The following is an 18085-nucleotide window of genomic DNA, read 5'->3' as shown; positions in this document are numbered from 1 at the left end:
AATCACATAATCAAAGGGCATCTTGTCTGCACCCAACATTAAGTACCATTTGTGCCATACATAATTAATGAGGATCATTAAAATTCAAATTTTTGAAATATTCGTGCGCATCCTTGTAAACTGCTGCGATGCACCAAAACACCCAGGTGTACTGTGTAAACACTCAATAGGTATCGATAAATTATACCATGTATGGCATGTGCCCGTTGCCTTCCAATGATCTTAGAACATGACATCAGTGCCACTTTCAAATATTGATTTTGATACATTTACTGATCAGACAATTGCTAACGCAAACTGAGTGGTACCTCCGTGAGCATCTCTGTGTTTTTGTATTTTTCAGATTTTTTCTACTTCAGGATTATGGCGGCTACTTTGAGGAGGCTGAGACATGTCTATGCACCCATCTGGACTGACAAGGAGACAACTCAGCTGTTGACCATGTATGCCAGATTGGAGCAGAAGATGAGAGCCAGACCCAGGAACTTTGTTGTGATCGACATGTGAACCAAGATCACAAGGGAGCATCAAAGAAAAATGGGGATCTACTGCACTGGAGTGCAGGTTCCTCACCACTGTGATGACCTACATTGGAGGAACACAGCAGATTTTCAAAGGAGGTGCAGAGGCAGCCCACATATCCCTATAGTAGGTACCAATATTTTACTTATACCTGAGCATTCCTACAGATTTTACAAATATTTCAAGCAACCATTTATATATCAGATAGATATCTTTATACCCATATATTACCTGCTGTGAGAATTAGCTTGCGGGGATAATTAAGTAGAATTTATAAATACTGCCATCTTTACTATGAGAATTTTATTTAAAATGAGTATACTATCCATAAGTATGTTCTTTGTAGATGTAGATATGTTTTAAACCATCTAACTACTTGATTTCACTCAAATGATTTTTATTGTGATGAAATAACACAATAATTTAATACATTCATAACATTCAATAACTACTTACAGTATTTACATTCAGCCTGGCAAAAAGGATTCAGATAAAACATTTATAGTTAAATAATAAGTTATTATATAAACTATGATAGTTAGGAAGAGTTTGGTTCCATCTGTAGGGTATCAATCAAATTCAAAACTTTCCTCCACGGACTATTAACCAATGTTTTAGGAAAAGTTCTTAACTCTTTAGTTCTTTTCTCCATTAGTATGAATTTCTTCAGTGATGATAGGAATTCTTCCATTGTGGGTGCTACATTAGAGTTCTATCTTCTAGTTATACATTTTCTGGCTGTTGCTAACATTGTCCACAACAAATACAGGTCATCTTTCTTCATATTATTACTATTAACAACATTCATTAAAATTAAGGATTCTGCCAAAACAAATATATCAGTATAGATAGCATGAAGAAATTTGTTAATCTCATTTCAATATGGTTTAATATTAGTACAGTCATAAAAAGTATGAGACCAGTCAGCATTAGTGTCTGACAACAAAATAAATAAATAATTACATAAATGCATTCCTTGCATGAGAAGAAGAAATGCGTTACACATCCCGTACTGCTGTAGCTGCCTGTCCATAGATTATAATTGCAGCAGCTATGCTTTTCAGCCACTTTGCACTATGGCAAAGTGCTGATGCAGCCATTTGGTTTCGGCGATGTAGCTCGCAGGGTAATGTCTTGCAAGCTACACGCCGGAATCCTCTTGTGCTATATATAATATGTTAGGTAACAAAAACATTTTTATCAGTTGTAACCTATCATCAAAAGTTATAAACAAATTATTCAATTTGCTTATTAATGTCTTGATTAAGCTTATGGCTTTAGCATAGTTAAGCTGTAAGATTTCCTCTATATTCTTGCCTAGGACTATTCCTAAATAGTCTAGAGTTAAAACTTGATTTCCAATAATATGATTAACTGGAACTTGTATTTCCTTTTTTATTTAATAATAAATATTTTGATTTAGATTTGTTGAAGGAGAGGCTTGATATTTTTTGGAAATTTGTTGTTACTATATCCATTTCACCTATCACTTCCTTAGAGTTGGGTAAGGTAAGTAAGACACCATCAGCAAACATCATTATTTTATAAATATATTGGTCATATATATTTATAACTCTTATCTTTGGGTTATTACGTATTAAAATGGCAAGTATTTCTATGGCCAGAACAAATAGGGTAGGGGACATGGGACATCATTGTCTAGTACCTTTTGTGATTTGGATTGCTTTGGAAGTAAAGGGACCTAATTTGACATATGCTAGATTGTTTTCATAGATTTTTGTTATCATTGTTATAAAAAGGGGGAAAATCAAATAACTGTAAGACTTTAAATAAATAACTCAAATTTAAGGAGTCAAATGCCTTTTGAATATCTAGACCTATTATCAGTCTTTCATGGTTTCCTCTATTGAGGTAATCTACCAGAGTTAATACTCTTTTAATATTATCCTGTGTATGCCTGTTATGAATGAAACCAGTTTGGTCTTCATTAATTATTTTAGATATGGGTATTTTCAATCTATTGACTATAATTGACATAAATGGTTTATAATCATTATTCAACAAAGAAATTGGTCTTTATGAGTTGCAATGATTAGGGTCCTTATTCTCTTTTAATATAGGGAAATTAGAGAATATGTCCAAGAAGGAGGAATATTTGCTAATGTTCGAACTTCAAGAAAGGTTTTATGTAGGAGAGAGATTATAGAAGAAGGGAACAATCTATAAATTTTGATAATTAAGCTATATATTCCAGGTGCTTTATTAGACTTACTTCCTTTAATCCCATATATAATTTCCTTTTGAGAAATAGGTTTTTGTAGATCTAACTTAAGTTCCTCAGGAAATTTTGTTATTTTGGGAACTATATTCTCTAACTTCTCACATTCATTTGTACTTATTTTATCTTTATGATGCTCTGCATAATGATAATTGCAAGCTTCCAGAATGTCCCCTATGTCTGAGACCTTTTTCCTTTTCCCTTCATTAAAGATACTATCAATGTTATTAATTTTTGATTGTATCTTAACTTTCATAGATAGGTTATGAAGATGCTTAGGAGAGGTAGCATAAGAATTTAATTTCAGATTTTCCATAGCTAAATTAGTTTTATGGGATAATAGTTCATTGTATTTCTTATTTGCTTCTTCTATTTTCCTCTTATTATCTGTAGCAATTAAGTTTTTATTAGATTTAAGAGATAATATTTGATTTTGTAGTTGCTGTAACTCTGAGTCCCAATCTTCAATTTTATTTTTGTACCAGTTAATGGTTTTACCATATAGGTAGATCTTAAGAGAATGCCAAACTATAATTGTGTTTGCTTCAGGTTTATAATTAATCTCTGAGAAAAGCTGAAGTGCAGAAGTTATCCAAGATTTAAAGTCTTTAATTTTTGTGATATATGAAAGAATCCTTGAAGTAGTAACTAATTGATTGAATTCCAAGTGTATTGCTACCAAGAGGGAATTTTGATCTGAAAAGGGACAAGGTTGTATTGAAAAATTCAAGATTTTAGAATAAAGATCTTGTGAGATATACATTTTATCTATTCTAGTTTGGGTACCATGTCTATAGTCCTGGTGTGAGAATAGTAAAGAATTTGGTCCCAAAGCATTAATGGTATCTTTTAATTTAAACATTTCTGTCCATTTTTTTAACTGTTTGGCTGAGGACAATAGTCTAGATTTCCTATTCGTAGTTTCTGTAACATATGTGATACAACTGAAATAATAGTATTATCTTTAGAAGCAGTTGTAATAAAGTCTAAGTGTTCCTTAGCTAGTCCAGCCTCCAAACCCAGGAACCAGTATAAATTAACCAGGGTCCAAATTCTATTATTAAACTTAAGTATAACTAAGGCCATGAATCCATCATTATCTACATGTCTGTAAATGATTTGGGGATTTAAGATAGTATTTTTCCATAGAACTGTTACTGGTCTTATTTTTATAAGAAGATTGAGCAAGTATTGTGTATTCTTTAGGGTCCCACATAAATGTGTCATTTATTTTAAAGTGTGTCTCTTGAAGAAAAACTACTTGAGCCTTGTTTAGTTTAAGATACCTTGGTAGGTTGGCTCTCTTATATGGGTTGTTTAAGCCATTAGTATTTAAGGATATCAAAGTTAAATCCATATCAGAATTCTTTAAAGATAACAAATAATAAAGGAACTTGTATTAATAGAATCCTGTATACATAATACTCTTCCTGAATACATAATAGAATATCAATTTTTGTATTTCTATTTATCTCAATCCAAATAACTTTCCCCATGAAGGATAAAAGTAAAACAATTGTGTCAGGCATTTAAAAACTAGAAAACAGTTAAATAACAAAAAAATTAGTATATTTCACTCTGATATAAACTTTAATACACCCTATACATGGAATGAGATACATTCCTAGTCTAGCAAATAAAACTAAATCTACTAGACTACCCATCCCAACCATCAATGTTTGTTGGTTCAAGCCCATGAAAACAAAGTAAAATATGGAGAATATATTATAAATTAAGAGAAAAATAGTAGTGATAAACAACTAATCAGATATTAATTCCAGTTAGGTTTTAGAGATGAGCTGCATACACTATTATTATAAACATTAAACATTTAAACAGTAATTATTCACTAAGGAAGCAAGAGACATATTTTGATATATATAATCTGAATTTAATGCTTAATAGACTATGGAAACATTAGCTTTATTAACAATCTAAATGATTGCCCAAAATACCTAAGCATGTCATCTATATTAGTGCTAATAAAAGCTTCAAAATGGCCGAACAAATCAAAGAATCATTTAGCATGTGTATTTACTTGCCCTCTGAATAAATCTTATTATGACAAACTCCCACTAAATAAAAAATTCATGAGAATTGGGCGTTAGCACATAGTGAGTGTGTGTCATTCCCAAAAGATGTCAGCATAGATTTTTAGAAATATTCCATAAGACATATTTGTCCTTAATTAACTCCTAAACTTGTGGAAAAGCAGATGTTTAAATAACTGACTAAATCAATAATAATTAACTGGCATCAGTTAGAATGACAAAAATTAGTACAAAAACATTATTTATACAAAACTTACTATGGATAACAGGTTGTAAAAGTGAATGACTCAAAGACAAATTAAGATAGAGATAGCTGTAAATATCTACCATAGTAATAGGGTAATACTGAAACTCATAACTTGTTTGTTGTGTTATCACAAGTCATAGGTATTACTGAGCTCTTTCCCTGTCATAAAGTGCTAATATACTAAAATATATGACTTTATAATAACTGAAAACATGACATCTGGAATATAAATAATATCTAGGATAGAATAAAGAAATCCACATATTAAATGCAAAGTAATTATAGTTCAATCAAAATTATTCATACCTATATTTGCTAGGATTTAGAACGGTGTTTGAGTATCTTTAAAGTTCTTACCATTAGTCATAAGCATTTCCTGTAAAAGTATAAGCCTATACTAAACACTTGCTAACTGCATAGGAAAGTTATTTATAAAGATCTATTTATAAAAAACTACAGTATATTCACTAGAAATAGTGGCTATAATTAACTCCTTACAAGAAAAAATAACATTTCTGTATATATTTGATCACAACATATAGTCACGATTATAAAAGGGAACCATGAATATGTTTGCAGACAGTGTAGCTCATAATTCTTGTAAAAGAAACCTACTATGCTATATTAACCAATCAGAGTCTTAACATTCACAATTAGGCTTGCATATACACATTAGATGTAATGTAATCTGATATGCATGCATAGAATGCATGATGTCATGAGCTAAGTAAGAAAGCTTCACTTCTTAGATTTCAAACTGACATTTTCCTCCCCAGCACACTATGCAGTACAGTTTCCCAACTTCACTTTAACTGTGTCACAAAGTCTGCTTATTTACAGTAACAAATGCAAAGTTTAACTGTCAGATACTTCCAAACAGTAAAATCACATTCAATGCCAATGAGAGATAAAACAGTACTTTAACATTAAACTCTACAGGAAACATAACTTGTAACCATTTAAAAACCTTGTTCCATAAAACATACAAGGATATAACTGTCAGAGACCCAATTTATGTCAAAAGCCGATAAACAGCTTTTTGTTCACACAGGTATCAATATATATATATATTTTGAAACAATCAGAAGTTACAAATATTTAAAAAAAAATAGTTAATATATACTAAATCATAGATATGCCCTGTTATCCCTAACTACTTAATCTCATATAGCCTCTGTTCTCATGTATCAGAGACATCTATATCACCTAGGTTTCGGTTGACTGTGTATTTCATCGTTTTCCATTATAGTCTCACTGTATCACCTATATGACCATTACAAGTTGTAAGATAAACATGTATATAACTTACTCACATCTTTCTTCCTAAACAATTACACAGAAACATTTATTTAATTTAAATATTAATGCCTGTTCCATTGCTTACGCATATATTTTTAGTTATGTGTTGATAGCTGTTATGTCTTCACTATGAAGGGTGTAAAAATCATATGCATTTTCTGTAGTCTTCCATTAACCACAGCATTTTGAATACAGACCTGCAGTAACTGTTTTCAACAATGAAAACCTTGTTGGATATTAGCATAGCCTGTAAAACAGCTGGTCAACATGTTTAAATTGTGGCATCCTGTGAGTTTCAAACCACATAGGGGAAACCTCGGTTAACTTCACCCATAACATTTTTTGGAAAAAAAACATATTGCAATGCTTTATATTAAGGTTTATGTTGTTCATGGTAATGATTCACTGTTATGGTCTTTATGAATAATACTTTAATCCATAACGGTCTGATAACATCAATTGTTGAACAAAATTGTTTGGAGAGAACGACCTATTTGTTGAAGATTCACTTGTATTGATTACTGTTAGCTCAGCTTGCAAGGAAACAACCCACCATGTCTTGATTTTTGTGCACAGTGTGTTCAAATCTTGAAGGGGACACATATACCTTGAATTATATTGATTTAATATACCCATATCATTCATTTACAGCATATTACACTTATTGATATTAATGTATATTTTTAGTGTAGTTGTGAATAACTTGGTTACTCATCAAATTCCTACTGATACATCCATAATTCGTAATATTCCATTAACATTAGCTATGTAACTGTGGTAGCATCTTGTAGAACATCTTGATAAGTCTTTTTTATATGTCTGAGCAAGTTTAGGTAAATATTGTATACTTTTTAAAAATGCTATAAAAGTCTGTTTTGTCATGAAATACTGCAGGCAATAGCAGAACAATATCAACCTCAAATCTTGAGGGACTGAAATGGGAAGACTAACAAGTGAAGTGAAGAAAAGGGAAGATATATGTATTAACTAGTGATGCGCAATTTGATAAGGAATAATGGTTCTCACACATATCTTTCTGTGTCTATAATGTACAGCAACATATATGTTTCTGTTCACAGAAGCTGTATGCCACATGACACTGTCACACTGCCTGAGGATTGTATGCTTTGCATTACCGTTAATGTATCTGAACACAATGATAACATGAATGTGTTTTTCCAGCTACATGAGCAGCACATGTTCATATTTTGCAACCCTAAGCCTGGTCATTATTAGTAGACCATCCCCTCAAGATGATGTCATAGCATAAACTTTTTTCACTGCCTGCAAAACATGCTTTTACAGTTAAGAAGTGGTAAGTAGGCAAGTAGATTGCAAGGTTAGAGGTCAGCTGTAGGGTTTAATCGCATGTTTTCCAATCTGTGTTTAAACATAACACTTGAATAAAAATTTTAACTATGTATTGTGCTTATGTAATGTTGTTCAGAAAGAAATGTCTACAAACTGTATTGAGAAATGTATGTCAGTGTTATTTGAGGAATACATTTTTCATATTTTTTATTACAGGTGATGAGGATCACAGTCAAAATAAAGCCATGTGTAACCAATGCTGAGGATCACAGTTGTAATAGAGCCATGTGCATTGTGTAGATGCACAAGCTTGATAAGTAGTGGTGGGAGAGAGGTATGTTGATTACTTTACATATGTTATGAAGTGAAATGCATCTTCCCCTGTTTTCAGACCTATAATTTTCAATATTGCATGTTTATTGATTAGAATGCAGAAATACCCATCATGCATCTGTAAGGTAAGTGAAATCATCAAACAGTAGCTGTCCTTACAACTGCATATAAAATATTACAGTGTTGATATATCATGTATCTTTGAACCATTTTTTCAGCACACATTTTTTTAATTAATACACAGCCTAAATGACAGTTGTTTAGGTGTATCTGTCACACAGGTTTTAAGGTGAATGTTTTACAAACAAGTATAACTTCTGTGACTAATTCTTAGGATGTATAATTTGGTACACTATTATGTCTATGTTTTCTGATGATTGATCTATTGGGCATCATCTCTCTGTTCACAGAGTGAATGGGTGTCTGCTGTGTAAGTGTTAACACTGCTGTTTGCATATTGTGTGGCATGGTTTTCAATTCAACATTGGTATTGCATTTGCTTCAGACACCATGGCCATGGTCATCACCACTGTGCTCTGAATACAGATGAAGGACATGATGGAGACCTTCTTTAAGGTGATGGCACAGGCTATGTAGGATTCATTCAGGGTGATAGCTAGTAAGATCATTCAGGAGTCTGACCCTCATCAGCGTGGTACATCTGGTCGGTAAGTATTGTCTATGTGCTCCACTTCTGTTATGCTGCCAATATGGTGACTGCCATTTCATTGAGAGAACTGTATATTCACTCCTGGGCATGCATACCATGTGCCTGTCATTCTTATGGGTTATTATCACATGACATTTACTTTGGTTTCAATGTGTGCATGGCAGACATTAGCACATTACAGTTTCTCCACACATTCAACTGTCCATGCATTGTGGTAGTTAACCTACAGATAGTGCTGCAAGAGGTAGCCAGTAAACGTATGCATTACTGGAGTAACTGACAGACAGCATATGTTGTCCATACCCCATAACAAACAGTGTCATATGACTTAGATTTCTGTTTTGCCATATCAGGTATGTGTAACATAAAGACATGTCATTCTGCATGTTTTTGGATGACAGTTGTCATGATGTTCCATTGTCATGATGTGGTATTTTGTCATGGATTGGCAATACTGATGCCATGTGGGCTCATATATAGGTGCATCATGTCTATGTGCGGTCCTCTTTTTCTGACTGCATCAAACAGCAAGGTAATGTTAATTTGTACAGAATGTTACAGATGACACATTTTTTTCACAGCACATTATACTATGCTGTATGTAGCATTTCCACAACCATAACGTTCTGAAATCAGTGTACACCTTCCATAAATACTTGTACACATTAAATGACTACACGTGTGTGTGTGCACATAGTCGGACACATACTGACAGATAAATGTACCTCTGACAATTGAGCATTCAGTGATTGACTGCTGATGTGCTGTAATGATGCCCACAGGAGTGTTCTCTGCTCCATAATAAGCAGCGTGGTTGACATACACCTGCACTTCTTTATTTGACATTTGCATGACAATCTATGCATATGTGCTTTTAATTTTTAGATTGTTTACCTATGCATGTTGATGTGACATGATTGCACATTATTGTGTATGTGTGTTTTATACATGTCCAGTTCTCATGACATCAGCAATCCATCTGGCCATTTGACATACATTTTCCATTTGTTTAGATGTATGTCTGTGTGGTTTCTACAGCACCCTGTGTACTTTACACATGCAATTGCATTGTGTAACTTACCATGTCCTGCTTTACCCTGATATGGACCCAGGTTGTCCACCTCCCTCCCACGTTCATATTTCCTTAGTATTTTTTGCAGGTATATTTGCCTTTGTTAAAACTACTGTCCATTGCCATTTCTTATTTTGACATATTGAACATGTGCCACATGTATGCCCATTGCTCAATGTATAACATATATATAATGTTGCTGGCTAATGCTTGCAGTACATCCTTGTTTTCATTATGCTTGTGTGTTACCCGGTGTAGTTGTTTTTTCACATCCATGTGCACAACCTGCTATATTCATTATGCTTTACTGCTACAATTTTTAACATATTATTACATGTCATTGGTGTCTGCATGTATGTGCATTGGGTCTATATTACGAAACCGAAAACCCATTTGAGCGAACACCACAACACCAACACACATAGCCCGAACCGTAAATACGCCGAACCCCCTAAACTGTGAAATTTCAAATCTCGAATCTTCATAGTCGGCCAACACCACTGCGCACTACATACTATATACCCAAACATAATAAATAAAACAACATATATACACTAAACAAACCCTACTTCTAACCCCACACTAATCCTCACATATGTTACTATCTATGCACTTACCTTTACCCACACCCGGAACTATTGCACACTTACCCTACAGATATATACCCAAACAAAACAAATAATCCACACACATACACTTAACAAAACCCTACTTCTAACCCTACAATAAACCTTACATATGTTACTATCTATGCACTTACCTTAACCCGCACCCAAACCGTAAGGTTCGTAACTATCGCACACTTACCTTATGGAGCTATACTGCAGATGGGCTAACCATGACAATTCGACATTTCGTGTTTCGCGGTTTTGAACGTTCACCATTACCGTAGTTCACGCTATATGTGTCGCTCAATTCCAATTCACTCAAGCGGGTTTTTGATTTCCTAATATAGACCCATGTGCATTGACCTTGATTTCACTTACATTCTATTTATGCCACTGACAGATATACGTACTCATCTACACCTGTATGTTGCCTTTGACATGGCATACGTGCAACATACATACATACATACCATTACATGTTTGTTTTGGTTGTGTACACCTACCTGTGTATGCAGCAACGTTTGTTGCTCTCCTGCAGTACTTCCGTTTGGCACTTTGCTTGGTTATTTGCCTTTTACATGCATGGTCTTAGATTTAGCTCTGTCCTCTGGAGTTATCTACCATTGCTAAACCTGCATTTGCTCATCTGTGATGCTGCTTGGCTTATATCTGCACTGCTGACAGACTACATGTATCCCGATCCTTATTTATTCCCCTTCAACACACATTTATCATTGGTTAAACATATGAAGGTATGACTACCACACAGTCCGCAACATGTTGTAATGTGATATTGCATCTGTTTTTCTGCATTTCACCATGAGTGTTATGCATCCCCACTCTGTCAACTTTCCATTGCCCGTGTTGTGCAGTGTGTTACTTACCTGTCCTTACTGCTTTTTCCCAACCTTTGTCTGTGTTCTGTTGTGCTATTTGTTTTATGGGTATACCTGTGTCCTGTGATTACCTTCACCTCCTTTATCCCGAGCTTTACTTTTCCTTCTGTTTTATTTAAACATAAAAAAGGGGCCTGTCCCTACCAAAAAAAAAAAAAAATTGCCCATACCCCTCTGACTTTCCCTCAGATTTTCCTATTCCAGCATCCCTCTTGCGTGTCCTTCTTCTTCACCCATATTCCACATGCTCTTTTCTGTGCCTCACTTTTCTTGGGTCTGTGCATTACCTTTGTTCCTCACAAAAATCCTGAACCCATTGTTAGTAAATGTTAGCTATGGCAATGTGGCCATGATTACAATTTGCCTTTAAATTTTATTAGAAAATGTACAGATTCCATTGGAATCCATAAGTCCAAGCAGATATCCTTTAATGGTATATGTATTATGTAGATATTTGTAGTTGTCTCTGAGTTTGGTGTAATGAGTTATGTGAATACAATAGCCTTGCAGCTTGGAAGCACATATTATAAGCTAGTGGATGAAATACAGAAATATTTGTGGTTGTCTGAGATGTTTTTGTCTGTACTCCTGCAAATTTATGTTATGAATGTCATGTGGCTTACATTGGGATAGCTGGCATTTTTAATGTGTTTTTTCCCTTTGGTTATCACAATGGAGTCAGTTACATTCCATAGTTCACTGTAACCTTACTGTACAGATTATATTTCTAAACAACTATCAGAATTCTTGAATTGTGATCATCTTTCCATTTGTTTGGTACTGTACAAAGTTATTGGAAACCATTTCTTATAATTAAGGATTACTTGTGTATTTCTATAATGCACCATTGGAACTCTGATATTCCATTTTGCGCTGAGCTGCTCTGAGTGTCTTGTTGTACATTAGCATATTACAATGTTATCCACAAGTTTTGTGTTCATATCGGCGTAATGTGCTGGATTCCATGAGCTTTACAGACTCCATCCTTTTGTTTTATTACTATTAAAATTCACACCAGAAACATCATTAAAGTTTTTTAATATAATTTTGTGCTTCTTTAAAGGAAAATTCTGCATTAGTAACTGTTAATAAAATGTCATCTATGAAGAGTAGTATTTTATCGCGTATTAATTATTTATCTTAAAACCCTCTCTGCCTGTATTACTTCAAATAATATTAGTGAATGGTTCCATAGCTGGATCAAAAATTATAGGTGACATTGAGTACCATTGTCTAGTGACCCTTTTAATGTTTACTACTTCTAAGAGATAAGGGCCTAATTTAAGTTAGGTTTTATTGTCATTATAAAGAGCTTACAATAGCTTTATAAATGTAAGGGGAAAGTTATTTTTTAAATATTATAAACACATAATTCCAGTTTAATACAATCAAAGGATTTTCTATGTCAAACTAAAATGCCATCTTTCATTCTTCCTTTAAACATATTCTCCTGGGATTGTTATTGTTTTTATATTTTCCTAGGTTTGCCAATTGACAATGAATACTACTTGATCTCTATTTATCAAGTGTGAATTGTTTTTATTCTATCAACATATATGGAAATAAACAGATTACAAACCACATTTCAAAGTGTTGCTTGAAGAAAACATGTGCAAATAATCGCCTTTCAGTATTGGTACTATTACAGAATACCTCCAGGATCTCAGAATATCTTTTTTATCCAGAACATTAGTATATATGTGAGTTAGTAATTACACAACTTTAGTTGGAAATAACACATTGACTTCTGGAATTAATCCCGCTATCCTTGGAACTTTGTTTTCTTTTAATTCCTTCTGTTTTGTTAATAGGTCTTTACCATCCTTTGACAACTACTTGTATATGTCATTGTCCAAAAAGGATTGTATTTAGTTTTTTATCCACATTGCATTTTTTTCATTGATATTCTCATAGGGTCAACTATATTTGGATAAGATAGACTTCATTTGTATGCTTCTAGAATTGGTACGCGAAAATAATATATTCATGTTTAAAGAGAAATGTTATAGACAATGTTTGGCAGTTGCAATGGGCACTAGTTGTGCCAATATTTATGCAAACTTGATAATGGCAGCATGGGAACTTGAGCATATTGTAATGAATCCACAGATAGCCTTCTTCAGATGGTTTGTGGATGATCTTTTTATTTTATGGAGAGGCACTGAAGAAGAACTGAAGCTGTTTCATTCACATATTAATACAACTAGTGCATTTTTGAAATTCACTTTAAATTGCTCTCATGATAATATAGATTTTCAAGATGTTACTGTATATAAGGAAAATTCAAATTGGGTAACTAAATTACATAGAAAACAATGCTACCACCCTGCCTTAATAGACAGGGATAGTATGCATAACCCTAGTATTTTTTTGTAATATCATAAAAGGACAGGCAATGAGAGTTTCCCGCCTTTTTTGCCAGGAACATGTGTTTGAAAGTTAACTTAACAAATTGAGAGCAGGATTCTTGAACAGAGGTTACACTGAAGGTGAAATTAATAGAGCCTATATACAAGTAATGCAGGAGAGGGGTGGTAGAGCAAGACCCTACTACTCTGCTAGAGCAACGAAGAAAATGGTGATAAATAATAAGCAAAGGAGATTACCAGTAACACCCATGGTTATACCCTATAGTATGGGTGTGAGCAAATTTCAGAATTTTATCTCCCAGAATTGGCATATGCTCTTGGTTGATGAGGAAACTACAAATGTTGTGGGTAATCACCCACAGTTTGTATTTAAGAACAAAAAAAGCTTAAAACAAAAATGATGTTACCCTAAAGCAACCATGGAGGGAATCATTAGAAACACAGATTGGAAAGGCACACAGAAATGTGGGAACTGTGCCCATTGCATATACATAGATGAATCCCCGATACAGGTCACCTATGGGAATTAAGAAATTCCACCAACTGTAACACTAAGAACGTGGTATACGTTGCTCACTGTAGAATATGTTATCAATTCTATGTAGGAAAAAACAACCTCCACCTTAGAGAAAGAATTAGAGACCATACTTTATTGTACCAGAAGAGGGCAGGACTATAGTGTCTTAGCCAAACATACTTTGGCTAATGGTGAAGAACATTCTTTCCTGTTTCAAATCCTGCAAGTACAAAACATCAGTGTTAGATTGGGAGATTTGATAAATTCAACAGAGAATCTTGAAGTGAAGTGGATTCTAAGACTAGGGGCACACAGGGGATGAGGCCTTAATGATAATGTGACCCTGAAGCCAGCCCTTAAGTCTAGGAAGTTAAAATAGTCCCATGCACATCAAAGATGATAAGGGTTTATATCTGTAGGCATGTATTTTTATATTCTGTATTTTGTATTTTAGTGACTTACTTATAGGACCATGCTATAATGTATTGGTGTACTGTTACTTTAAAAAGTACTTTATTTCTGAATGTAATTAAGTTTAATTAATTGTTATACCAATATGATTGGCCTTCATTGATTTCAAACAGTATTTATGTGTGGAAGTGGTGTGTAGAAAGTGTCTGATGAAGCAGTGGTTGTCACTGCAAAAGCGTTCACTTTTATTCTTGTAGAATAAATAAGATTTGTGTTATTTGGTTTGCAGTGTTGCTGATTTATCTGGTTACCTTCCATCAAGGGCAAGTTTGTTTAGCATTTGGAGTTTGCTGCATCTGTTTTTGGGGACTGTTCTACATTGTTTGGGTTGTTTTCATCATATATGGAAATAAACAGTTTACAAACCACATTTCAAAGTGTTGCTTGAAGAAAACATGTGCAAATAATCACCTTTCAGTATTGGTACTATTACAGAATATTTCCAGGATCTCAGAATATCATTTTTATCCAGAACATTAGTATATATGTGAGTTAGTAACTACACAATTTTAGTTAAACATAACATATTGACTTCTGAAATTAATCCTGCTATCCTTGGAACTTTGTTTTCTTATAATTCCTTCTGTTTTGTAAATAGGTCTTTACCATCCTTTGATAACTACTTGTATATGTCATTGTCCAAAAAGGAATTGTATTTAATTTTTTTCCACATTGCATTTATTTCATTGATATTCTCATAATATTTTCTAAACTCATCAATTATATTGTTGATGCCTGTTAATTTCTATTAATTTCTAAATACTTAATGGCACTAATCTGGTTAGATTAAGTTAATATTTGACCTATTGGCCAATTTATGTAATCATCTGGGATTAATATTATAAGATATAAGTTTCTTCAGTTTTATTTCATTTTTATGACCACAAATGTTTTTTTTAGACATTTTTGCTTTTTCCTATATCTAAAAAAAATCTCCTAATTCCACTTTTTTGGCAATATCTATTTTTTGTTGTATATCTATCAACTCATATCATAAAGCTTGGCTCTAAATGATTGTCACTGTTGAACTGACTCCCACGCCCCATGTGCAAAAATGAGAAAAAAGGTTTGTGGAAGGATGGATGTATGGATGGATGGATGGGTGGGTGGTGCTGTCAACTCATACCACATTGTTTGTGTTTGTTTTGGATCCAATGCGCAATTTTCCCATACATATACGACTGTAAAGTATACTAGAGTGTATTTCTACTAATGCCTGCTTTGTCATTACTTTCAAAACAAGTATTTACTTTTTTCTGACAATTATTTAAATTATTTCATTTTAACAATATAGGCAGATATTCTGTACTGATTTTACAATTAATATGTTCTACTATTGCTGTAAATTATTATCTGATATGGGGCATGTTATTATTATAAAAATATAAATATTCTATCTATTGTAGTTTGCATACAAGTACCTAAAAATAATGATGGAATATTATTTTTTCTTCTCATCAAATCCATTAATTTAACTAACTGTATCTATTTTTTAAACTTTAGCTGTAGCATGGATTATAGTGGATATAACTGCACTTGTGGCTCCCATACTAAGGACACAGTTAAAATCACCTCTGAAAACTACACTTCCATTCAAATGAATTAGTAACATTTCCTGATGCATATTTAGCACCAAGATGAGGTATCCATAAGCATTTGCTAGTATACATATTCTATACTGGCATTCAAAAACTACCATGAAAAACATTCCACTTCTATCACTGCAAATACATTTGATGCTTGACATTACTGCATTTTCTTCCATAATGTGAATTTACATCATCTTTTAGATTTATAATATGATGTGTAGTGAGATTTTCAATAGTTGACTAAATGAAATCTGACAAATACCCTATATCTTTTGACCAAACTTTAAGAAAAACATGTCAGACAGGCAAGTTATTTTTCACAGGTTCCAAAACATAATATGTATTTCTTATAGTGAGGCAATACATAATGTATTTTCCTAAGCAGTTCATATTCTAAAGCTGACATTGTTTTAAATATTCTGAAAACTATACATAGTTCAGTAAATGAAATAATGCACTGTGTTTGTTTTCATTTAGTCATGAAGTTACAAGGTGTGATGAAGACTTCAGAGAAGTATTTCTTTAGCAATGGGAAGACAATGACATATGAAGATGGGAAAACAGAATGTTCAAATGCTGGTGCAATGCTTGCTGCTCCAAGGAATTATCATGAGAACGAGGCTGTACTTAAGTTTGTAGTACAATATGACACATATGCTTACCTTGGCATTTCTGATTTTGAAAAAGAAGGCAGCTTTGTATATCTTGATGGACAACCAATTATATTCTCAAAATGGTATGGGGGTCAGCCATATAACAAATATGGTTATTATAACTGTGTTCAGATGTATGCAGATGGAACATGGACTGATTATAAGTGTACTGCCAGTCTTCTTATAATATGTGAATTTTAACACTGCAAGATTTTTTCTGTATTAATGACTTATTTTTTTCATATGAATTGTTAAAATGAGGCAACAATACTTATACTAAGAACATGTAGTTGATTACTACCCCTGGCATGTATAACTTGTGATGACTATAACATTTGCAAACATGATACATTTCTATGCTGATATTCCTGAACAATAACAGAATATAAATGATAATACTATTTATATCAGCTTGTGAGTTTTCAATGGAAAATGAAGACTTGATCCCATATCCTTTTTCATACTGTGGTATTTTTAACAAAGTCAACTAATTCAAGCAATGTTTTTTCTTTCTTCACATTTCACTAAAAAACCTGCAAAATGACCAACAACAGCATAAAAGTACAGCTGTCTGGCTCATATTTTATCACTTCCAAGTTGCCAATGATAAGGATTCAGAAATGATTCACATATCTGAGTTATTAAGTGCTATGTGTTAGATTTAAAGTCAGTTGGTTTATTTTTTTTTCTCCTTTTTCCCTGGTTTGCTATTGAGCCTCCCTCTCACTCACCCAGTCAGACTGCTTAGTCCATACAGGCAAAAGACCTATGGGATATTATTTTCTTTTCTTCTTAAATCAAAGGTCAAGTAGCTGGACATCTGACTTCATGAAAAGGATTTTCTCCTTAAGATTCTTAGTTTTCTGATTCCTCACTCTCACTCTGTACCAAAGGGTGACATGTAATTGGCATATGAAAAGGGTATGTATCCTTCATCCATAAGAGGTGTCTTCTTAATGGGTCTGTAATTTGCCTCCACTGATCTTCATTCTCCAGTAGACATTCTACACAGAATTTGCACTATGAACATGTGCAACTAGACCCACACCTCCCCAGAGAAGGGTGAGCAGGGACTATCTCACCATTTATCTGCCTGCACTACTAGCTGGTCAGCTTTTTTGAGTCATAGTTAAGTGTTTAACTATCTATGCCAATTTAGTTGACAGTAAACTTATTTTATAATGGGGACTGTTTAATTGAACATTGCCTGGAAATGATATTGTGTACAAGCACACACA

General features: G+C 33.4%; 1 protein-coding gene across 2 annotated transcripts in view; it reads left to right on the top strand.

Annotated features, from left to right (window-relative positions):
- Positions 1–17298, top strand: part of LOC122791090 (pulmonary surfactant-associated protein A1-like) — a 443204-nt gene extending 425906 nt beyond the window's left edge. For both annotated transcript variants that reach the window (XM_044058889.1, XM_044058890.1), the window contains exon 5: positions 16672–17298. In XM_044058889.1, the coding sequence (XP_043914824.1) occupies positions 16672–17048 (377 nt within the window). In that variant the 3' untranslated portion in view covers positions 17049–17298. The remainder of the gene's footprint in view (positions 1–16671) is intronic.
- Positions 17299–18085: the final 787 nt, after the last annotated feature.

This window comes from Protopterus annectens, chromosome 16.part0, assembly GCF_019279795.1.
Source record: "Protopterus annectens isolate FY-2018-M chromosome 16.part0, PAN1.0, whole genome shotgun sequence".
NCBI classification, from domain to species: Eukaryota; Metazoa; Chordata; order Ceratodontiformes; family Protopteridae; genus Protopterus; species Protopterus annectens.
This window is presented reverse-complemented; position numbering and strand designations above follow the sequence as displayed.